The sequence below is a fragment of the Lepidochelys kempii genome, chromosome 8 (genome assembly GCF_965140285.1).
Source record: "Lepidochelys kempii isolate rLepKem1 chromosome 8, rLepKem1.hap1, whole genome shotgun sequence".
In the NCBI taxonomy this organism is placed as follows: Eukaryota; Metazoa; Chordata; order Testudines; family Cheloniidae; genus Lepidochelys; species Lepidochelys kempii.
Window position 1 is genome coordinate 74838721 of NC_136387.1, and position 19683 is coordinate 74858403.

Below are 19683 nucleotides of genomic sequence, written 5' to 3' on the forward strand. Positions count from 1 at the left end.
AAACAAATGCCTTGCAAAATTATCCATCATACAAAAAACCTCAGAACAAAAACATGCTCCCCCACAGAAGCCCTTGCAACCTTATAGGTCTTCTCCTTGCACTTTTATTATGTATTAAGCATCAGCATTGTCATTGGTAATACACAAACAGAGAAGTCAGACCTCTACAAAACATAGAGGAAAGCATGATCCTTGCCTCAAAGAACTTACTGCACAGTTTACAGATACGCACTACAATTCACATGCAAAAGTGGCTTTTTATTTGTAATCTGGCCAGTGTTGAACTTTGAATGAGCAGTTGGCTATCGATGTTGGGCTAAATCCAGCACTCTTTATAGAAATAAAAGGCATGCTATCTAAAAGAGAACTGACAATTTACAACTCTGGGAAGAACAAATGCTGGATTTGTGGATCTCATCATCTGCTCTGTATCTCAAAACATGAAGCTCAAAGAATGCACCATATAAGATTATACCTGCAATTCCTGCCACTTTATTTTCCACAACACTTCCCCATCCCCATAAAGGTATAAGATTGAGGAATTAAATAAAATACTGAAGATTTTAAAAGGTAGATGGAAGAACAGTTTAAGCAGAGAACGGACCTTGTTCTATAAGGTGGTTAGTGCCTTCTGCTGTAGTAGGCAGAGGGCCTGAAACATAAGCCCTTGTATCAAAGGCTTGGTATGAGGCCTGAGCTAAAGTAATGGTTAAAACTTGCTAATATAAAGCAAAGTTAAATTGTGAGCAAGAGGCAGTCCCTGCTCACAGAATCTGGCAAGAACATGGCTGATATTGCAAAAGCACACATTCCTAAGTAGTGCTAAGCATACAAATATATAAGCAAACAAATTCCAGAAAAATGGTACCAAATAGGGTTGTCAAGTTTCTACTTACATAAAATCTATCACCCCTGCCCCGCCACACCCTTCCTCTGAGGTCCAGTCCCTTCTCCAAGGTCCCACCCCTGCTCACTCCATCCCTCCCTCCCTGTCCCTCACTCTCCCCACCATCACTCACTCATTCATTTTCACCGGGCTGGCTCAGGGGGTTGGGTTTCGGGAAGGGGTGAGGGCTCTGGCTGGGGGGTGCGGGCTCCGGGGTGGGGCAGGGACGGAGGGGGGGGCTGCGGTCTCTGGCTGAGGGTACAGACTCTGGGCTGGGGGTGAGGGGTTTAGGGCGTAAGAGGGAGCTCAAGGCTGAGACTGAGGGGTTTGAAGGGCGGGAAGGGGGTCAGGGCTGGGGCAGGGTGTGGGTGGGAGGGTGAGAGCTCCAGCTGGGGGTGCGGCCTCTGGGGTGGGGCTAAGGGGTTTGGGGTGCAGGAGGGTGCTCCAGGCTGCGACTGAGGTTCGGAGGGGGATCAGGACTGAGGCAGGCTGTTGTGGCGCAGGAGGTGGTCAGGGGTGCAGGCTCCAGATGGTGCTTGCCTCAAGCAGCTCCCGCAAGCAGCGGCATCTCTCCTCTTCGGCTCCTACGTGGAGACGTGGCCAGGTGGGTCTGCTCACTGCCCCGTCTGCAGGTGCTGCCCCTGCAGCTCCCATTGGCCACGGTTCCTGGCCAATGGGAGCTGCAGAGCCAGCGCTTGGGGTGTGGACAGCACATTGAGCTCACTGGCTGCCCCTACGTGAAGGGGCCAGGAGGGGACATGCCGTTGCTTCCGGGAGCTGCGCAGAGCCACGGCAGGCAGGGAACCTGCCTTAGCCCCACTGTGCTGCCGACCGGACTTTTAACAGCCTGGTCAGTGGTGCTGATTGAAGCTGCCAGGGTCCCTTTTCGACCAGGCGTTCCAGTCGAAAACCGTATATCTGACAACTGTAGTACCAGAACACCTCAATACCAAACACATTCCCCAAAGATAACAGGAACGCACTGACCCATCCTAAAGAGAAGGTCAGGATGACAGCATGATGGATAGAGATGTTTTGATTGAACCAACATGTATAAGGTAATGGGTGGCACCTAAATCCATCAGAGGGTGGCACCCAAATCCATCAGTGGTAATACGTAACTTGTTTGTATCTGTGTATAAAAATGTATCTCAGAGGGAGGGAGTGTCTTTGGCTGGCCTAGGGGATAATGGAAAGTCCCGCCATTAAGTGAGCTAGTCCATTGCAATGGGCATATATGTGTTAGTGTACCTGTAAACATTGATCCAGGACATTAGGAACATGCTTCATTAACAATAAATCTGACCAAGCGCCTTCGCTACGAACTGAGTCTGTGGTTTTATTGGGCAGTTTAAGTGGAGCCTGCCGTATGGGCTATCTGGCCAGAGTCAGTACAGCACGCAGACAGAACATACACACGCAGCCAAACATCTGACCACACCTGTAAGATGCAGCTCACCAGATTAATAAATGATCTGGAAAAAAGGGTGAACGGTGAGGTGGCAAAATTTGCAGAGGATACAAAATTACTCCAGATAGTTAAGTCCAAAGCAGACTGCAAAGAGTTACAAAGGGAATCTCACTAAACTGGGTGACTGGACATCAAAATGGCTAATGAACTCTATGTTGATAAATGCAAAATAATGCACGTTGGAAAGCATAATCCCAACTATACATACAAAATTACAGGGTTTAAAAAAAGACGTTACCGCTCAAGAAAGATCTTGGAATCATTGTGGATAATTGTCTGAAAACATCACCTCAATGTGAAGCAGCAGTCAAAAAAGCTAACAGAGTGTTAGGAACAATTCGGAAAGGAACAGACAATAAAACAGAAAATATCATAATATATATGATAGAAATAAAACAGAAAATATCATAATGCTACTATATATATATATCCAGCGTACGCCCACACCTTGAATACTGTGTGCAGTTCTGGTCACCCCATCTCAAAAGAGATATTAGAATTGGAAAAGGTACAGAGAAGAGCAACAAAAATGATTAGGGATATGCAACAGCTTCCATGCAAGGAGAGCTTAAAAAGACTGGGACTGTCCATCTGAGAAAAAGAAACAACTAAGGGGGATATGACAGAGGTCTATAAAATCATGAATGGTGTGGAGAAAGTGAATAAGGAAGTGTTATTTACCCCTTCACATAACACAAGAACAAGGAGTCACCCAATGCAATTAATGGGCAGCAGGTTTAAAACAAACAAAAGGAAGTATTTCCTCACGCAATGCAGACAATCTGAGGAACTCATTGCCATGGGATACTGTGATGGCCAAAATTATCACTAGTTTCAAAAAAGCATTAGATAAGTTCATGGAGAATAGGACTGTCAGTGGCTATTAGCCACGATGATCAGGGGCACAACCCCATGCTCCAGGTTTCTTTAAACCTCCAACTGCCAGAAGCTGGGAGTGGATGATGGGATGGATCATTTGAAATTGCCCTGTTCTATTCATTCCCTCTGAAACATCTGGTACGGCCCACTGTCAGTAGACATGATACAGGACTAGACGGATCACTGCTCTGACCCAGTATGGCCATTATTTATGAAGAGAAGAGAGAGAAAAATCTCAGATCATATGATAGGCTGGCAGTGCTATTCTGCATAGATCCTGCTGGGAAATGCCAAGGGATGCCTTTGATTCACTACTGCAAACAGCTTATTAACTCTCTAGCTAATATAAGGGAGCAGTTGCCTAGAAATACGGTCTAAGTTAAAGAGTAATCAAAAAAGAACACTAGGAGTAGTCAAGCCGTGGGAGGGCTTAGGATGGAATCTGTGCTATGCTGTTGTTAGTTTCTTTGTCAATAAAAATCAAACTCTATGATGGGGATGAACTTTGACCCTATGAAAACTATGTAATCTTTGATTTGGAGGAGGCTGAGAAAGCCACCTGTTCACAAATTTATCTGCAATATATCAGTATTGTCAGATTTGACTTAACATGTAAATAAGATCTTTCTGTTGGATTGCAACTGTCTGCACTGTGTTCCTTTTAAATATAAGCACAATATAGCATTTTCCTTTAAAAGGTAGGCAGCATCTAGAGACAGAGAGGTTATCTATTTTATACTCTACAGGTTTGTAAAAATCTATTTTGCTAATAACAAAATGTATATTGGTGATTAAACAAGGTTTGGTAAGAAAGCTGTCGCAAAAATAAATGTACGAGACTTAAGACAAAATTAGATACATGTTAGAGGAAGACTTGAAACCTTACCTTTCTTTCTGTAATATCATAAACTTTGTTTGTTTTTGTTGAAACTCTGTACTTCTGTGTTGGCACCTAAAAAGTGACACACCTACCAGTGAGACCAGGATTATAACTTCAGATCAATCTTTCGTTTTAAACCACATGTTAAAAATTACTGTTACAAATTAGGTGACTGGAATATGTAAGCCAATGAGATTACCTGCAAGAGTAACATTACTCATGTGTAACTTGTATGGAGATCTGCAGGAGGCCTCTGTGCTAGCTGTGAGTCCCCCACTCTAACCCTACATTGGTGAGGCTCCTATGAAGCTGTCCTACAAGGCAAGCCCTCTGACCACCACAGAGATGGCTCCACAGAGCAGATAAGATAGTAGCATAGGTAAATCTCTGTGGGACCAGAGGAAGGACCATGTAAGAGATTTCCTCCCTTCTAACACAAACCTGACCCAGTAGAGAGCTCTTTGCTGAGAGTTAGGAAGGGGGACAATAGTGCTAAAGGTGTTTGACACTCCCCATCCTCCACTCTGGATGAAGGTATTGGATAACACAATCTGGTCATCTGTCATCCGTTTAATTGAAGTATTTCAAAGATGTAACAGAAATTGCATCCCCCAACCCCGCCACAAAATAGACATTCTTGTATGTTATAAAGCATGAACTGGGGGTAATGATTAGATGCAGTGTCTAAATTTATGAAATTAGCAATATCCTTTTACATTTGATCTAGAAAATCTTGTGCTAAATAATGCTTTTATCCCATGGAAATAAGAGTCTTAGAAATATGTAAGACACAGATTTTTCACTTTAATTTAAGCAGAACATAGATTTTTTCTTTTCCTGACCATATTTGCCATACTGGAATTACTAAATTGATACTACTGTCATTAGACTTCAATTGTGCAACAGGAGCTAGTCCTATTTTTTATTATGCTGTGAGATTAATAGATAGATTAAACTCCAGAGACAAGTAGATCATGTCAAAGGCCAAATACCAATATCATGGAAATTTACTTGAAGTGTCAAATTTAGGGATTGAGTGTATTGTTACTTTTAAAATCTAGGAAGTGTTGTTTCCTACTTGTAATAGAAACATTAAACGGATTTAACTAGTTACCTACTATACTGCAGCTAGCATTACAACACAGTTTAAGTCAACTGTATTTCAGGCTCTGAAGTTTCATTTATGCTTCCTGTGGGCCTATGCAGACCTCTGCAATGGCTCTGAGTCCCCAATAACCCCACATAGTGAGGCTTCTATGAAGCCAACCTATCCAACAGTGACAAAGAGTTCTAAAATGTATCCATGGGGATATATTGTCTTTAAACATTATAAGCCTCTTTCCCCATGGAGATATGTGCTTTCACAGAAAAGAAAACACTAGGATGGGAAATAAACTTTTCCTGTTGCACAGCTGGAGTCATGAATCCATAATGTTTAATCCATATTATTCTTTGTCAGTTTACAAAGATGACAAAGGATTCAGTCATGCAGTAGTCATAGCCAAAAGAGCAAATTCAATCTTTCCCTTTAGAGAGATTTTTGGTGGGGAGCAACAGGACCTTCACCTGGGAGTAACACAGAATGATTCCTGATCATATGATTAGAATGACAAAGAGAGAATGGAAAAGATAAAGAAAGGCTCAAGAGCTCTTAACATCAAAATATTAATTAAAAAGAAACTTACATTTTCTAGCCTATTTTGACACAAGGGATAGCCACAGAGTTTGATGATAAAACGCTCCTCCACAGCATCCTTATAGTGAGATGGGGTAATAAAATTTCCCTAAAATCATTAGAAAATAGTTATCAACAGACTTATTTTAAATGTATTCACTGTATCATAACTCTCAAAACTCAGAAGTACATGAATGCTTAAGTTTGTTCACTACAAAAATTAGTAAAACCACTACTATTTAAAAAGCAGAAGTTAAAAGATAAAATGGTAATAGAGTGAGCACACACAGTAAGATGAGAGCAAGTGTATAGACAGTACTATTAAAAACATCTTATATTTTTATTTAGATAATTTTGTGAAAAAGTTATTTCTGCAGTTTCCCCCATAAATGGCTAATATTTCCACAGTGTATATAGCTTAACTGACACTTTTTACATGGTACACATTATAAATCTAGTGACACTTTTCATGCTTTTACATTTATATTATTGTTTAAGTGATGAACACTGAGTAAAATAACTGTGCTTATGGCCCTGGGCACAATTTGAAGAAACGGTACACCCAACATATGGATGTTTTCGGTAAGTTTGTCCTGCTAAATATTTTTCAAGAGTACCCAAGTCATGGTACATACTTAGCCAAAAATTTTCAGCACCAAGTAGAAGGGAACTTGTTTTATATAAGCTGAACTCAGATTCAACCACTAAAATGTTTGCCCAGATCTACTTAACATATACATGAGATAAAATATAATAGATCATTTGTCAGGTATCTTCACAAGAGTGTTTCAGTTTAACGCTTGCAACATAATATATTCCCCTTGGGCCAGATTCTACAATCCTTACATCATGTTGAGTAATAGTATCTGTGATCTGGATCATATCTCATATATATATATGTATACACATATATATGCGCATTAAGAGCAGGCCCTCTGCACATGGCTTTCTCTCCTACCGTGTGCAGAGGAGGCTCAGCCACATATTAAGTTCTGCAGGGCCAACTGGGAGTAGTCAGAAAAGATATACAACCTGGAGCTGTATTGTCTTTTCTGCATAACCTCACCTAGAACAACCACAACACGGGTAGTCCTTCCATTGTTCTAATGAAGCTATGGTGCCAGGGAAGTCATATGGGTCAAAGGATGGTACCATGGGGCCTTTCTCTAAAGCCCCTTCCCACAGAGGAGATGATCTGATCCTAACTTTTTACACCACACTCGTCAATCTGGAATCCATGAGCCACTAAAGGCAGTGGGACTACTCACCCAGAGTAAGCAATACTCATCATGAGTAGGGCTGGCTAAGCCAAGCTTTTAAAAACAAGACATATATATTTTCACAGTGGAAATATTAAAAGCAAGAACAGAGGGTACATTAGCACTGAAAGAGACACTGGATGATTGAATGGTTATTACCCAAACAAATCTGTTACAAGAATTAAAAAGAACTTTAAAAACATAAGAACGGCAATACTGGGTCAGACCAAAGGTCCATCTAGCCCAGTATCCTGTCTTCCGACAGTGACCAATGCCAAGTGCTTCAGGAGGAATGAACAGAACAAGTAACCATCAAGTGATCCATCCCGTCGGCCATTCCCAGCTTCTGGCAAACAGGGGCTAGGGACACAAATTAGTGTAAGACCTTGTAAAAGAAACACATACACAATTCACAAGGAACTCTTCTGTAATATCTTCCTCCAATAGCTGTTCAACAACATGCAGAGCTTTTTTCTCATATTCAATCTTCTTTCTAATAGCAGCCTCAAGTGCTGCTTTCCTACAATAGAGTAAATATTGAATTACATAGACAGCACTTTACCATACACAATTCTCTCAAACATATCTTTTGTCTCTCTCCTATATGAAGTGTAGCATTTTAATGATCTGGTATGCATTTTGCTACGGTAACCTCAGCAATGTATTCCACTTAGACTAGAACTTTGTAACAACCAGGAACCATCAAGTGAGTTTTCCAAACTTGGTTTGGCATTCCGCCAAGTTCTTGGAGAAGTATCCAGGGCTTCTCCCACAGGCAGCCTGAACAATCTTTATTGGAGAAAACAGTTCATTTGGGAAGTAAACACATCATTGTAACAAGATTAATACGTAACTGAGCCAGTGCCCAAGTAAATAGTAAATGAAGCACAGCATCCAGAAGTCAGGACTGTAAGAAAAGCAGCATGTAAATGTTTTCTCACACGTACTCTGGTTAGTGGGCAACATTTTTCTTTTAAGAACAAAAACCTTCATGCCCTCAGGTGGAACAGCTGGGGACTGGGACCGGGACCCAGAGCAGGAGGAAGTCTGGGACTGCAATGGGACTGGCTGGGCAAGAAGATTGGGACTGGGATGAAGAGCCTAGGAAGGTAATGAAAAGAACTCAGACAGAGACAGGTTGGAAGGAAAAGGTGTGCATATGATAACTCAAGACAAATCTGCGGAGTTGTTTAAATCATCTTACAGTGCTGAATAGCAGACAAACTTGCTAAATATTATTAGAATGGTAAGTATCTTCTATACACAGTTATTGAAATTTCTGAAAAAGCAAAAAGACATTCTGTAAAGAGGTGAGAACTCTAAAGTAAACAATTATTATTACTATATAACATTAGCTAGGCATCATACCTTTGTGCTGCATCTTCATTTTTCAAAATACTTGACTGTTTATTTCCTAGTAATAAAATAATATATAAATCAATGTACCTTTTAACTTTCAAAATAACAAAACATCCATTTGTGGCTCATACGTTTCCATACATAAAGTAGCCTCAGGGAAGAAATATTTGCACACAAGCCAAACCATAAGCAACTGCTTGGAAACCTGTGCTTCTGGGGTTTCTAAATAGATAGCTGCAGCAGTTTTTAGTTAAATATTCAGCAGCAAGACCAAATAATAAGTTGGCACACTATCTACTGGCAAACTACAGGACAGGGAAGAATAAATCATTTTAGTCCTGTACATTGTTCAAAAAAACAAGTTAAGGGGATACTATTAACTGGGGATGGTGGTGTCACATTTCTTCCTGAAGATTTTGTAACAACTGTATTTCCTAGGGCACGGGTGGCCAACCTGAGCCTGAGAAGGAGCCAGAATTTACCAATGTACATTGCCAAAGAGTCACAGTAATACGTCAGCAGCTCCCCATCAGCTTCCCCAACTCCGGTCCTCCCGCCCGCCGGTCAGCACCTCTCCCCCTCCCAATCAGCTGTTTCGTGGCATGCAGGAGGCTCTGGAGGGGAGGAGGGAGGGCACAGCAGGCTCAGGGGAGGGCGCAGGAAGGGGTGGAGTGAGGGGAGGGCCTGTGGCAGAGCCAGGGGTTGAGCAGTGAGCACCCCCCGGCACATTGGAAAGTTGGCGCCTGTAGCTCCAGCCCCGGAGTTGGTGCCTAGACAAGGAGCCACAGATTAACTTCTGAAGAGCTGCATGTGGCCACCCCGTCCTATGGATTCTTCCGTAACATTTCCCACCATTGTAATTCCAGTGGCAACAGCAACTGCGGAAATGCCAATGTAGACAAGGCACTGGCTGCCACTGTTTTCTCTGCCCCCTGACGTTGGTTGAATCTGCTCTGAACAGGTGAAATAATATGACCCCTGATTCTGCAACAGGCGCCACGTGCACTACACCCATGTGGAACATTGCTGACTTTAACAGGGGTTTGACCTACATTAGCTCCTCTTCCCCAACCCATTGGTAGCACAAGTGGCAGAAGGTGTAGGAAATTTTAGATACATTCTTAGTGTAGATGCAACCTAAGTTTCCTGTAACTAAAAAAAGTTTTAGAACCAAGCCCTGCAAAAGTCCTGACACCCCTCCAATATCTTTCTGCCTCCCCAGCTTGTCGTCTTTGTGCAGCTGACAGCATTTGACACAAAGCAATTTTACTGTTTCCCCTTAGCCAGCCACTCCCTTTTGAAAGGAAACTTCTATACAGAAAGAGAAGCAGAAAAGAATTATGTAAAAAAGGGGAGATTTTTTTTTTTTTTAACACTTAACACTTTTTCAAAACATACCATTTAAATGGTGCTTGATCAGAAAATAGGCTTGTTTTATTTGATTAGTTTCAAACAACTTAGGTTGACACCATCCTTAATGATGCTACACAACAGGGTCCTTACATGGAGGAAGCAAGTGAAAGTTGCAGCCAACAAGCCACATCCCTAAAGGAGCAATGCATGTCGTTCTCATGGATGCTGGTGCACGTGGCCTAATGTCAAGCGCCTTTACATCAACGTTGTCCAACATCCCATCTTCCCTGGGATACAGACACCCCCTTTTGGCCAAGCTTCACTAACAATGAGATATGGTAATTTCCACCATGACCCATGATTCGTGCCCCACCAAATTCACGGTCCATTATGGTATATTTTATGGTCATAGGATTTTTAAAATCCTAAATTTCATGACTGCAAATATTTAAATCTGAAATGTCAGTGTTGTAACTGTAGGGGTCCTGACCCAAAAGAGGATTGTGAGGGGTTGCAAGGTTATTGTAGAGGTGTCGTGGTATTGTCACCCTTCCTTCTGCGCTGCAGGCGGCAGCGCTGCTTTCAGAATTGGGCATCTGGAAAGTGGTGGCTGCTGGCCAGGAGCCGAGCTCTGAAAGTAGTGCTGCCACCAGCAGCAGTGCAGAAGCAAGGATGGCATGGTACAGCATTGCCAGTCTTACTTCTGCGCTACTGCCGGCAGAGCTGGGCCCTTGGTCAGCAGCTGCCGCTCTCTGGCTGCCCAGCTCTGAAGGCAGCGCAAAAGTACGGGTGGGAATACCGCAAACCCCCTACAGTAATTTTGCAACCGCCCCCCACAACCAGCCCCAGTTTGGGAAAGGCTAGTCTCCCCAGTGACATCTGTATAGTATAGGGTAAAATCATACAGAAGACCAAAAAGAAAAGGAGGACTTGTGGCACCTTAGAGACTAACAAATTTATTTGAGCATAAGCTTTTGTGAGCTACAGCTCACTTCATCGAACCAGATTTCATAAGGGAGATCAGATTCCACTGTCCGTGACGTGTTTTTCACAGATGCGAATTTGGTAGGGTCCTACTCAGGATATAGTTACAGGAGAACCCAGGGTTGTGAGTTCAAACCTTGAGGGGGCCATTTAGGGATCTGGGACAAAAATTGGGGATTGGTCCTGCTTTGAGCAGAGGGTTGGACTAGATGATCTCCTGAGGTCCCTTCCAACCCTGATATTCTATGGTTCTAGAAGCTGAGAACGCCACAGCCAGGGCACACCACACCACTGGGCCAGGAGTGGGGATGGCCATGCCACAGGGCTGGGCTATGCCATAGGGCTGGGCCAGCCACAGAGCCCCCCCAGTGCTGGTGCTAATACTCTGGGAGCCCTACACTGGAATATTGTTGCCCCCCTCAACACATACTAATAATGTGGGGGGGGGGGCGCTTGAGCTGCTTGGGGCCCTAAGCGATTGCTTAATCTGTTTATGCCAACCACTAACACCTCCCTCACCCCAGGACGGCTTGGGTCAGTCCCCTGCGCGGAGCCGGGGAGGACGAGGCCACGAGCCCGGGAAGCGGCGGTGCGTGCGTGTGTGTGACTGGGCTGTACTAATCCTACCTGCGCGTCTCCGGCTGGACCTCGCCTTCGCACCGACCCGCAGCGGCGCCGCCGCCGCCATCATCGCCCGCCCGGCCTGACCTCTCACACCCGCCGCGGCGCCGTGGGAGGCGGAGCCTGAGACGCGGCACACGGGGCTCGATCCAGCGCGGCCTCTTGCGGACGCACGCTAGGTAGGAGGCAGGCGCCGCGCAGTGCTTGCCGCCCCGGGGAGGGGGCTGGGGCGAAGGAGGCTTCGCGCTGCCGGGCGAAGCGGGCCCTGAGCCTTGCTGGGGAGCGGAGCGGCTGCTGCTGCGGGCTTTAGCCCCCTGGCGGAGGGCTCCTTATTCCTCTCCCGGCACGTTCTGCTCCTGGGGGGTACTGGGCCTGTCCCCCGAGCCGAGCCTCACCCGGGGCAGCTCCCCAGACGTGTCCCCTGGAGCTGGTTCAGAGGGGCCGGATGAGGAGACTCCCAACGACCCTCCCCGCCCGCCCCCCTGGTTGGAGGACTGGAGCTCGCAGGCCTGTTTACAGCCTCCGCCTCTGGCTGGAGGATTTTGCCGTGAGCCACCCAGACGGTCTCCTCTTTCTCTTCCTTCAGGGCGATGCCCCCGCAGCCCTGGCCTCTGGCGGGAACGGCGATCTGCTTATTGCTTTAAGAGACACCAGTTGCATTATTTTAGGCCAAGGGGTATTGAGCAGCGTCTGATGTGACGCAGTGCATGGGTTATAATCCCACGTACTACTGTGCTGAACCTTGTCCAAGAGGATCCCATACAGCCCATCCTCTCCATACCCAAAGTGTGGCTAGCGGCGATGCGGATGCTGCAGTGTCAGTGTCCCAAAGTGTATGGAGGATGCTAGGTGCTTTCATCCTTTTTAGGCACTGACAGCCGTGTGGAATAAATTCCCTCACTGAGTCGCATTTTTCATTGATGATCGGATTCTTTAAGTAACCCCCAGACTCCAGTGAAATTCCTTGTGTGTGTTTGGAGTTATCCATTTGGGGAGTGGAGTGGAAAGTTAAATAATTCAAATAGCTTTCAATTAAAAGTTCAGAACAGAGCCTGTACTAGACCTCTGTGTATTTGGAGATACAGGGGATGTGCTAGGGGGCCAAAACCATAACTAGATTAAAAAAAGAATGAAATAAATTCATGGAGAATAGGTCCATCAGTGGCTATTAACCAAGATGGTCAGGGATGCAATCCCATGCTCTGGGTGTCTCTAGTCTCTGACTGCTGAGAGAGTGGATGACAGGGGATGAATAATTGCCCTGTTCTGCTCATTTCCTCTTAAGCACTGGCATTGGCCACTGTTGGAAGACAGGATACTGGTCTAGATGGACCTTTGGTCTGACCCAGTATGACTGTTCTTATGGAGAGCATGCAGTGTCAAGTCTGAAATCAAAATAGGTGAAAAATATTATAAATGAGTGACGGGAGTTCATCAAGTATAGCTAATATGTAATTTTTCATAATGACTTAGATACCTGTCCAGCTCCCACTGAAATTAGGGAAAAGAATAAGATGATATTGACAACTGGATTAATCACTTAGGCGCCAATTCTGCAATGAGCCCTGAGCCAGTACACCATTACAGCAGCACAGAGCTCAGCCCCATGATTTTGGCATGATTGATGTTGTGCCAAATAGGCCCCAATGATGGGCCCCAAATAGGGACTATACATTTGTTTTAAAACAAATTTAAAATAGTTCTGGGGAAATGTCACCATTGCTCTTGCAGTGTTGTGAACCAAAACACAACAGCACATGCTAGTGCAATGCAGGGATTCTGGATAGGGTTGCCAAGCCTCCAGGATTGGGCTGGAGTCTCCAGGAATTAAAGATTAAGCTTTAATTAAAGATTGTGGTGTGATGAGACCTCCAGGAATACGTGCAACCAAAATTGGAAACCCTAACGCTGGAACAGTTTTTATAGAGGGGGTGCTAAGAGGCACTGAACCCAACTGTAAACTCTGTATATAACAGAAACTGCTTCAAGACAGGGGGTGTGGCAGCACACCTAATTCCAGCACTTATGGGGCAATGAGAACTGCAAAGTGAAACTGACAAGTCTAGGTTCAGTGTTGGCCCACAGTGAAATAAAATGTAAGTAGACTATCAATATAGTCTATCAAATTAGTCTATCGCATTTATTCTTTTAGTAATCTAAATACAATTTGGATGCTTTTAGTACAATTTGACTTAATAATGTTTGTTTTATGGACCAAATTAATGTAGTTGTTTAAATATATCATGTGAAATGGGTGAGGCCAAGATTTGAAATGGAATGCATGAGGACAGTATATAAAAATGTGTATGCAATTGTGCACCTGTGTATGTTGCATAAATATCAAGATTACGTGTTTCGGATAGGTTTAGTTTAGGCACTAAACTAGCCATTTGCATGCAGAATCACTGGATGTGTGTACAGACACAGTGATTGCACGCCCAAATGTAGGCATAACAAATCCTCAGGCTTTTTTTTTTATTATTAAATAAAAATGTGAGATTTACAAGTATCCAGTAGGCATTAGGCAGCGATCCTCATTATGCAGAGATTTAAGCGTGTACTTAATTTTATGCATGTGAGTAGTCTTATTGCCTTCAATGGGAAGGATTTGAGCCAGTCTCCCTCTACAGGTGAAAGGCTAGCATAGTATATAGCTCATTGTGTCAGGCTCTCTTAAAATTCATTAGTAGGTTTAAAGATACCAACACCTAAATGACAAGATATTCACTAGATAAAATTTAGCAGTGATGGAGCTTTGATTTTAATAAAAAATGTCTAGACAGTAAAAAGAAACAAACAATATCCTACATTCCAATCATAGAGCAAATAATCTAGAGAGAGTATATATGATAAAAGAAAAGGAGAACTTGTGGCACCTTAGAGACGAACCAATTTATTTGAGCATACGCTTTCGTGAGCTACAGCTCACTTCATCGGATGCATACTGTGGAAAATACAGAAGATGTTTTTATACACACAAACCATGAAAAAATGGGTGTTTATCACTACAAAAGGTTTTCTCTCCCCCCCCCCCACTCTCCTGCTGGTAATAGCTAATCTAAAGTGATCACTCTCCTTACAATGACAGATTTCAGAGTAACAGCCGTGTTAGTCTGTATTCTCAAAAAGAAAAGGAGTACTTGTGGCACCTTAGAGACTAACCAATTTATTTGAGCATAAGCTTTTGTGAGCTACAGCTCACTTCATCGGATGCATACTGTGGAAAGTGTAGAAGATCTTTTTATACACACAAAGTATGAAAAAAATACCTCCCCCCACCCCACTCTCCTGCTGGTAATAGTTTATCTAAAGTGATCACTCAACTTACAATGTGTATGATAATCAAGGTGGGCCATTTCCAGCACAAATCCAGGGTTTAACAAGAACGTGGGGGGGGGGAACAAGGGGAATTAGGTTACTTTTTATAATGACTCAACCATTCCCAGTCTCTATTCAAGCCTAAGTTAATTGTATCCAATTTGCAAATGAATTCCAATTCAACAGTTTCTCGCTGGAGTCTGGATTTGAAGTTTTTTTGTTGTAATATCGCAACTTTCATGTCTGTAATCGCGTGACCAGAGAGATTGAAGTGTTCTCCGACTGGTTTATGAATGTTATAATTCTTGACATCTGATTTGTGTCAGGGACACCATCACAGGGCCTAATAACATCACCCACACTATCAGAGGCTCATTCACCTGCACATCCACCAATGTGATATATGCCATCATGTGCCAGCAATGCCCCTCTGCCATGTACATTGGGCAAACTGGACAGTCTCTACGTAAAAGAATAAATGGACACAAATCAGATATCAAGAATTATAACATTCATAAACCAGTCGGAGAACGCTTCAATCTCTCTGGTCACGCGATTACAGACATGAAAGTTGCGATATTACAACAAAAAAACTTCAAATCCAGACTCCAGCGAGAAACTGTTGAATTGGAATTCATTTGCAAATTGGATACTATTAACTTAGCCACTCCCAGTCTCTATTCAAGCCTAAGTCATTATGCAAGGTAACCTATTTCCCCTTGTTTTTTCCTCACCCCCCCCCCCCCCCGACGTTCTTGTTATACCCTGGATTTGTGCTGGAAATGGCCCACCTTGATTATCATACACATTGTAAGGAGAGTGATCACTTTAGATAAGCTATTGCCAACAGGAGAGTGGGTTTGTGGGAGGGGGGGGAACCTGGATTTGTGCTGGAAATGGCCCACTTTGATTATCATACACATTGTAAGGAGAGGAGTACTTGTGGCACCTTCGAGACTAACTAATTTATTTGAGCATAAGCTTTTGTGAGCTACAGCTCACTTCATCGGATGCATACTGTGGAAAGTGTAGAAGATCTTTTTATATACATACAAAGCATGAAAAAATACCAGCAGGAGAGTGGGGTGGGAGGAGGTATTTTTTCATGCTTTGTATGTATATAAAAAGATCTTCTACACTTTCCACAGTATGCATCCGATGAAGTGAGCTGTAGCTCACAAAAGCTTATGCTCAAATAAATTAGTTAGTCTCGAAGGTGCCACAAGTACTCCTCTCCTTACAATGTGTATGATAATCAAAGTGGGCCATTTCCAGCACAAATCCAGGTTTTCTCCTCCCCCCCCCCCCCCACAAACCCACTCTCCGGTTGGTAATAGCTTATCTAAAGTGATCACTCTCCTTACAATGTGTATGATAATCAAGGTGGGCCATTTCCAGCACAAATCCAGGGTTTAACAAGAACGTCTGAGGAACAGGGGGGGAGGGGGGGGCTGGGAGAAGGAATAAGCAAGAGGAAATAGGTTACTTTTTATAATGACTCAACCATTCCCAGTCTCTATTCAAGCCTAAATTAATTGTATCCAATTTGCAAATTAATTCCAATTCAACAGTCTCTCATTGGAGTCTGTTTTTGAATTTCTTTTGTTGAAGGATAGTCACTTTGAGATCAGAAATCGAGTGACCAGAGAGATTGAAGTGTTCTCCGACTGGTTTTTGAATGTTATAATTCTTGACATCTGATTTGTGTCCATTTATTCTTTTACGTAGAGACTGTCCAGTTTGCCCAATGTACATGGCAGAGGGGCATTGCTGGCACATGATGGCATATATCACATTGGTGGATGTGCAGGTGAACGAGCCTTTGATAGTGTGGCTGATGTTATTAGACCCTGTGATGGTGTCCCCTGAATAGATATGTGGGCACAGTTGGCAACGGGCTTTGTTGCAAGGATAGGTTCTTGGGTTAATGGTTCTGTTGTGTGGTATGTGGTTGCTGGTGAGTATTCGCTTCAGGTTGGGGGGCTGTCTGTAGGCAAGGACTGGCCTGTCTCCCAAGATTTGTGAGAGTGTTGGGTCGTCCTTCAGGATAGGTTGTAGATCCTTGATAATGCGTTGGAGGGGTTTTAGTTGGGGGCTGAAGGTGACGGCTAGTGGCGTTCTGTTATTTTCTTTGTTAGGCCTGTCCTGTAGTAGGTGACTTCTGGGAACTCTTCTGGCTCTATCAATCTGTTTCTTCACTTCCGCAGGTGGGTATTGTAGTTGTAAGATAGAGATCTTGTAGGTGTTTGTCTCTGTCTGAGGGGTTGGAGCAAATGCGGTTGTATCGCAGAGCTTGGCTGTAGATGATGGATCATGTGTTGTGGTCAGGGTGAAAGCTGGAGGCATGTAGGTAGGAATAGTGGTCAGTAGGTTTCCGGTATAGGGTGGTGTTTATGTGACCGTCATTTACTAGCACTGTAGTGTCCAGGAAGTGGATCTCTTGTGTGGACTGGACCAGGCTGAGGTTGATGGTGGGATGGAAATTGTTGAAATCATGGTGGAATTCCTCAAGGGCTTCTTTTCCATAGGTCCAGATGATGTTGATGTCATCAATGTAGCACAAGTAGAGTAGGGGCGTTAGGGGACGAGAGCTGAGGAAGCGTTGTTCTAAATCAGCCATAAAAATGTTGGCATACTGTGGGGCCATGCGGGTACCCATAGCAGTGCCGCTGATTTGAAGGTATACATTTTCCCCAAATGTAAAATAGTTATGGGTAAGGACAAAGTCACAAAGTTCAGCCACCAGGTTAGCCGTGACATTATCAGGAATAGTGTTCTTGACGGCTTGTAGTCCATCTTTGTGTGGAATGTTGGTGTAGAGGGCTTCTACATCCATAGTGGCCAGGATGGTGTCATCAGGAAGATCACCGATAGATTGAAGTTTCCTTAGGAAGTCAGTGGTGTCTCGAAGGTAGCTGGGAGTGCTGGTAGTGTAGGGCCTGAGGAGGAAGTGTACATAGCCAGACAATCCTGCTATCAGGGTGCCAATGCCTGAGATGATGGGGCACCCAGGATTTCCAGGTTTATTGATCTTGGGTAGTAGATAGAATATCCCAGGTCGGGGTTCCAGGGGTGTGTCGGTGCGGATTTGATCTTGTGCTTTTTCAGGGAGTTTCTTGAGCAAATGCTGTAGTTTCTTTTGGTAACTCTCAGCGGGATCAGAGGGTAATGGCTTGTAGAAAGTGGTGTTGGAGAGCTGCCGAGCAGCCTCTTGTTCATATTCCGACCTATTTGTGATGACAACAGCACCTCCTTTGTCAGCCTTTTTGATTATGATGTCAGAGTTGTTTCTGAGGCTGTGGATGGCATTGTGTTCTGCATGGCTGAGGTTGTGGGGCAAGTGACAGCAAATCTTGGGAGACAGGCCAGTCCTTGCCTACAGACAGCCCCCCAACCTGAAGTGAATACTCGCCAGCAACCACATACCACACAACAGAACCACTAACCCAGGAACCTATCCTTGCAACAAAGCCCGTTGCCAACTGTGCCCACGTATCTATTCAGGGGACACCATCACAGGGCCTAATAACATCAGCCACACTATCAAAGGCTCGTTCACCTGCACATCCACCAATGTGATATATGCCATCATGTGCTAGCAATGCCCCTCTGCCATGTACATTGGTCAAACTGGACAGTCTCTACGTAAAAGAATAAATGGACACAAATCAGATGTCAAGAATTATAACATTCAAAAACCAGTCGGAGAACACTTCAATCTCTCTGGTCACTTGATTTCTGATCTCAAAGTGACTATCCTTCAACAAAAAAAATTTGAAAACAGACTCCAACAAGAGACTGCTGAATTGGAATTAATTTGCAAATTGGATACAATTAATTTAGGCTTGAATAGAGACTGGGAATGGTTGAGTAATTATAAAAAGTAACCTATTTCTCCTTGCTTATTCCTCCCCCCCCCACTGTTTCTCAGACGTTCTTGTTAAACTCTGGATTTGTGCTGGAAATGGCCCACCTTGATTATCATACACATTGTAAGGGGAGTGATCACTTTAGATAAGCTATTACCAGCAGGAGAGTAGGATGGGGGGGGGGCAGGGAGAGAAAACCTTTTGTAGTGATAAACACCCATTTTTTCATGGTTTGTGTGTATAAAAACATCTTCTGTATTTTCCACAGTATGCATCCGATGAAGTGAGCTGTAGCTCACGAAAGCTTATGCTCAAATAAATTGGTTCATCTCTAAGGTGCCACAAGTTCTCCTTTTCTTTTTGCGAATACAGACTAACACGGCTGTTACTCTGAAACCTGTCAGTATATATGATGATTACCTTCTTCAACAGTGAATCATTTATCCCCCAATTGCAACATTGCACTTTTAGGCTGCCACAACTGCCTCGCAAAATCTTATTCCTCAAAAACTGATTCTATAGCTATGATATTCTGAATCTGTAACCTATTGATTGGGTCACATTATATCTATTTCATTTTTGTTCCACAAAGACAGTAAAGGAATTGATCCTTATGCAGTGGACTTTCTGTTAATAGTTGGACAATTTCCCTCTCTAGATACAGTATGCATGCTCTTTCTTGTCTCCTATAAACAAGTAATAGCAGTGCTTGCATGCACGGGAGATGGTGGAATGAAAGAACACCCTGCATTTCTGAACTTTTTTCTCTTCTATTTTCCCTCATGTTCTTTTATTCAGCCTTCTTAACTTCTGCCAATGACTGATCTTTCTCATTCCTCCATCTGTTAGCTGTTTTACCAGTCGGGACTTGCTAAAAAGTGATACTTTTTTAATCTCCATCTTAAATCCAGTATAATATTGAATATAATGTTATAATATGTGACTCGGTACTGTACTCTAACTTATGCCAGAGCTTTTCAATGTCAGAAGAACAAAGTCAAGATATGATGGCAACTGAGGAACTTCAAGCCATTATACAAAGATGCGTAAGTAACTTCCTTTTTGTAAAAAGATACTAAAAGTTATAGAAACTGGCATTGCCTGTACTATATTTAAATAAAAAAGCAGG

At 43.5% G+C, this 19683-nt stretch overlaps 2 protein-coding genes across 8 annotated transcripts in view; one reads left to right on the top strand and one right to left on the bottom strand.

Moving 5' to 3' along the window:
• The window catches only part of RPAP2 (RNA polymerase II associated protein 2), a 73578-nt gene extending 61789 nt beyond the window's left edge, over positions 1–11789 (bottom strand). For 2 of the 5 annotated variants that reach the window (XM_073357075.2, XM_073357076.2), the window contains exons 1-5: positions 11374–11783; positions 8419–8464; positions 7456–7570; positions 5802–5900; positions 4123–4188 (exon numbers count right to left, since the gene is read on the bottom strand). In XM_073357075.2, coding sequence (XP_073213176.1) covers positions 4123–4188; positions 5802–5900; positions 7456–7570; positions 8419–8464; positions 11374–11437 — 390 coding nt within the window. In that variant the 5' untranslated portion in view covers positions 11438–11783. Of the gene's footprint in view, positions 1–4122; positions 4189–5801; positions 5901–7455; positions 7571–8418; positions 8465–11373 lie in introns of all 5 variants that reach the window. The other 3 variants (XM_073357077.2, XM_073357074.2, XM_073357078.2) reach the window with 3 other exon arrangements.
• The window catches only part of GLMN (glomulin, FKBP associated protein), a 51608-nt gene continuing 43266 nt past the window's right edge, over positions 11342–19683 (top strand). The window contains exons 1-2 of one of the 3 annotated variants that reach the window (XM_073357080.2): positions 11342–11546; positions 19526–19600. In XM_073357080.2, coding sequence (XP_073213181.1) covers positions 19535–19600 — 66 coding nt within the window. In that variant the 5' untranslated portion in view covers positions 11342–11546; positions 19526–19534. Of the gene's footprint in view, positions 11547–12077; positions 13464–19525; positions 19601–19683 lie in introns of those variants that run through there. The other 2 variants (XM_073357079.2, XM_078854090.1) reach the window with 2 other exon arrangements.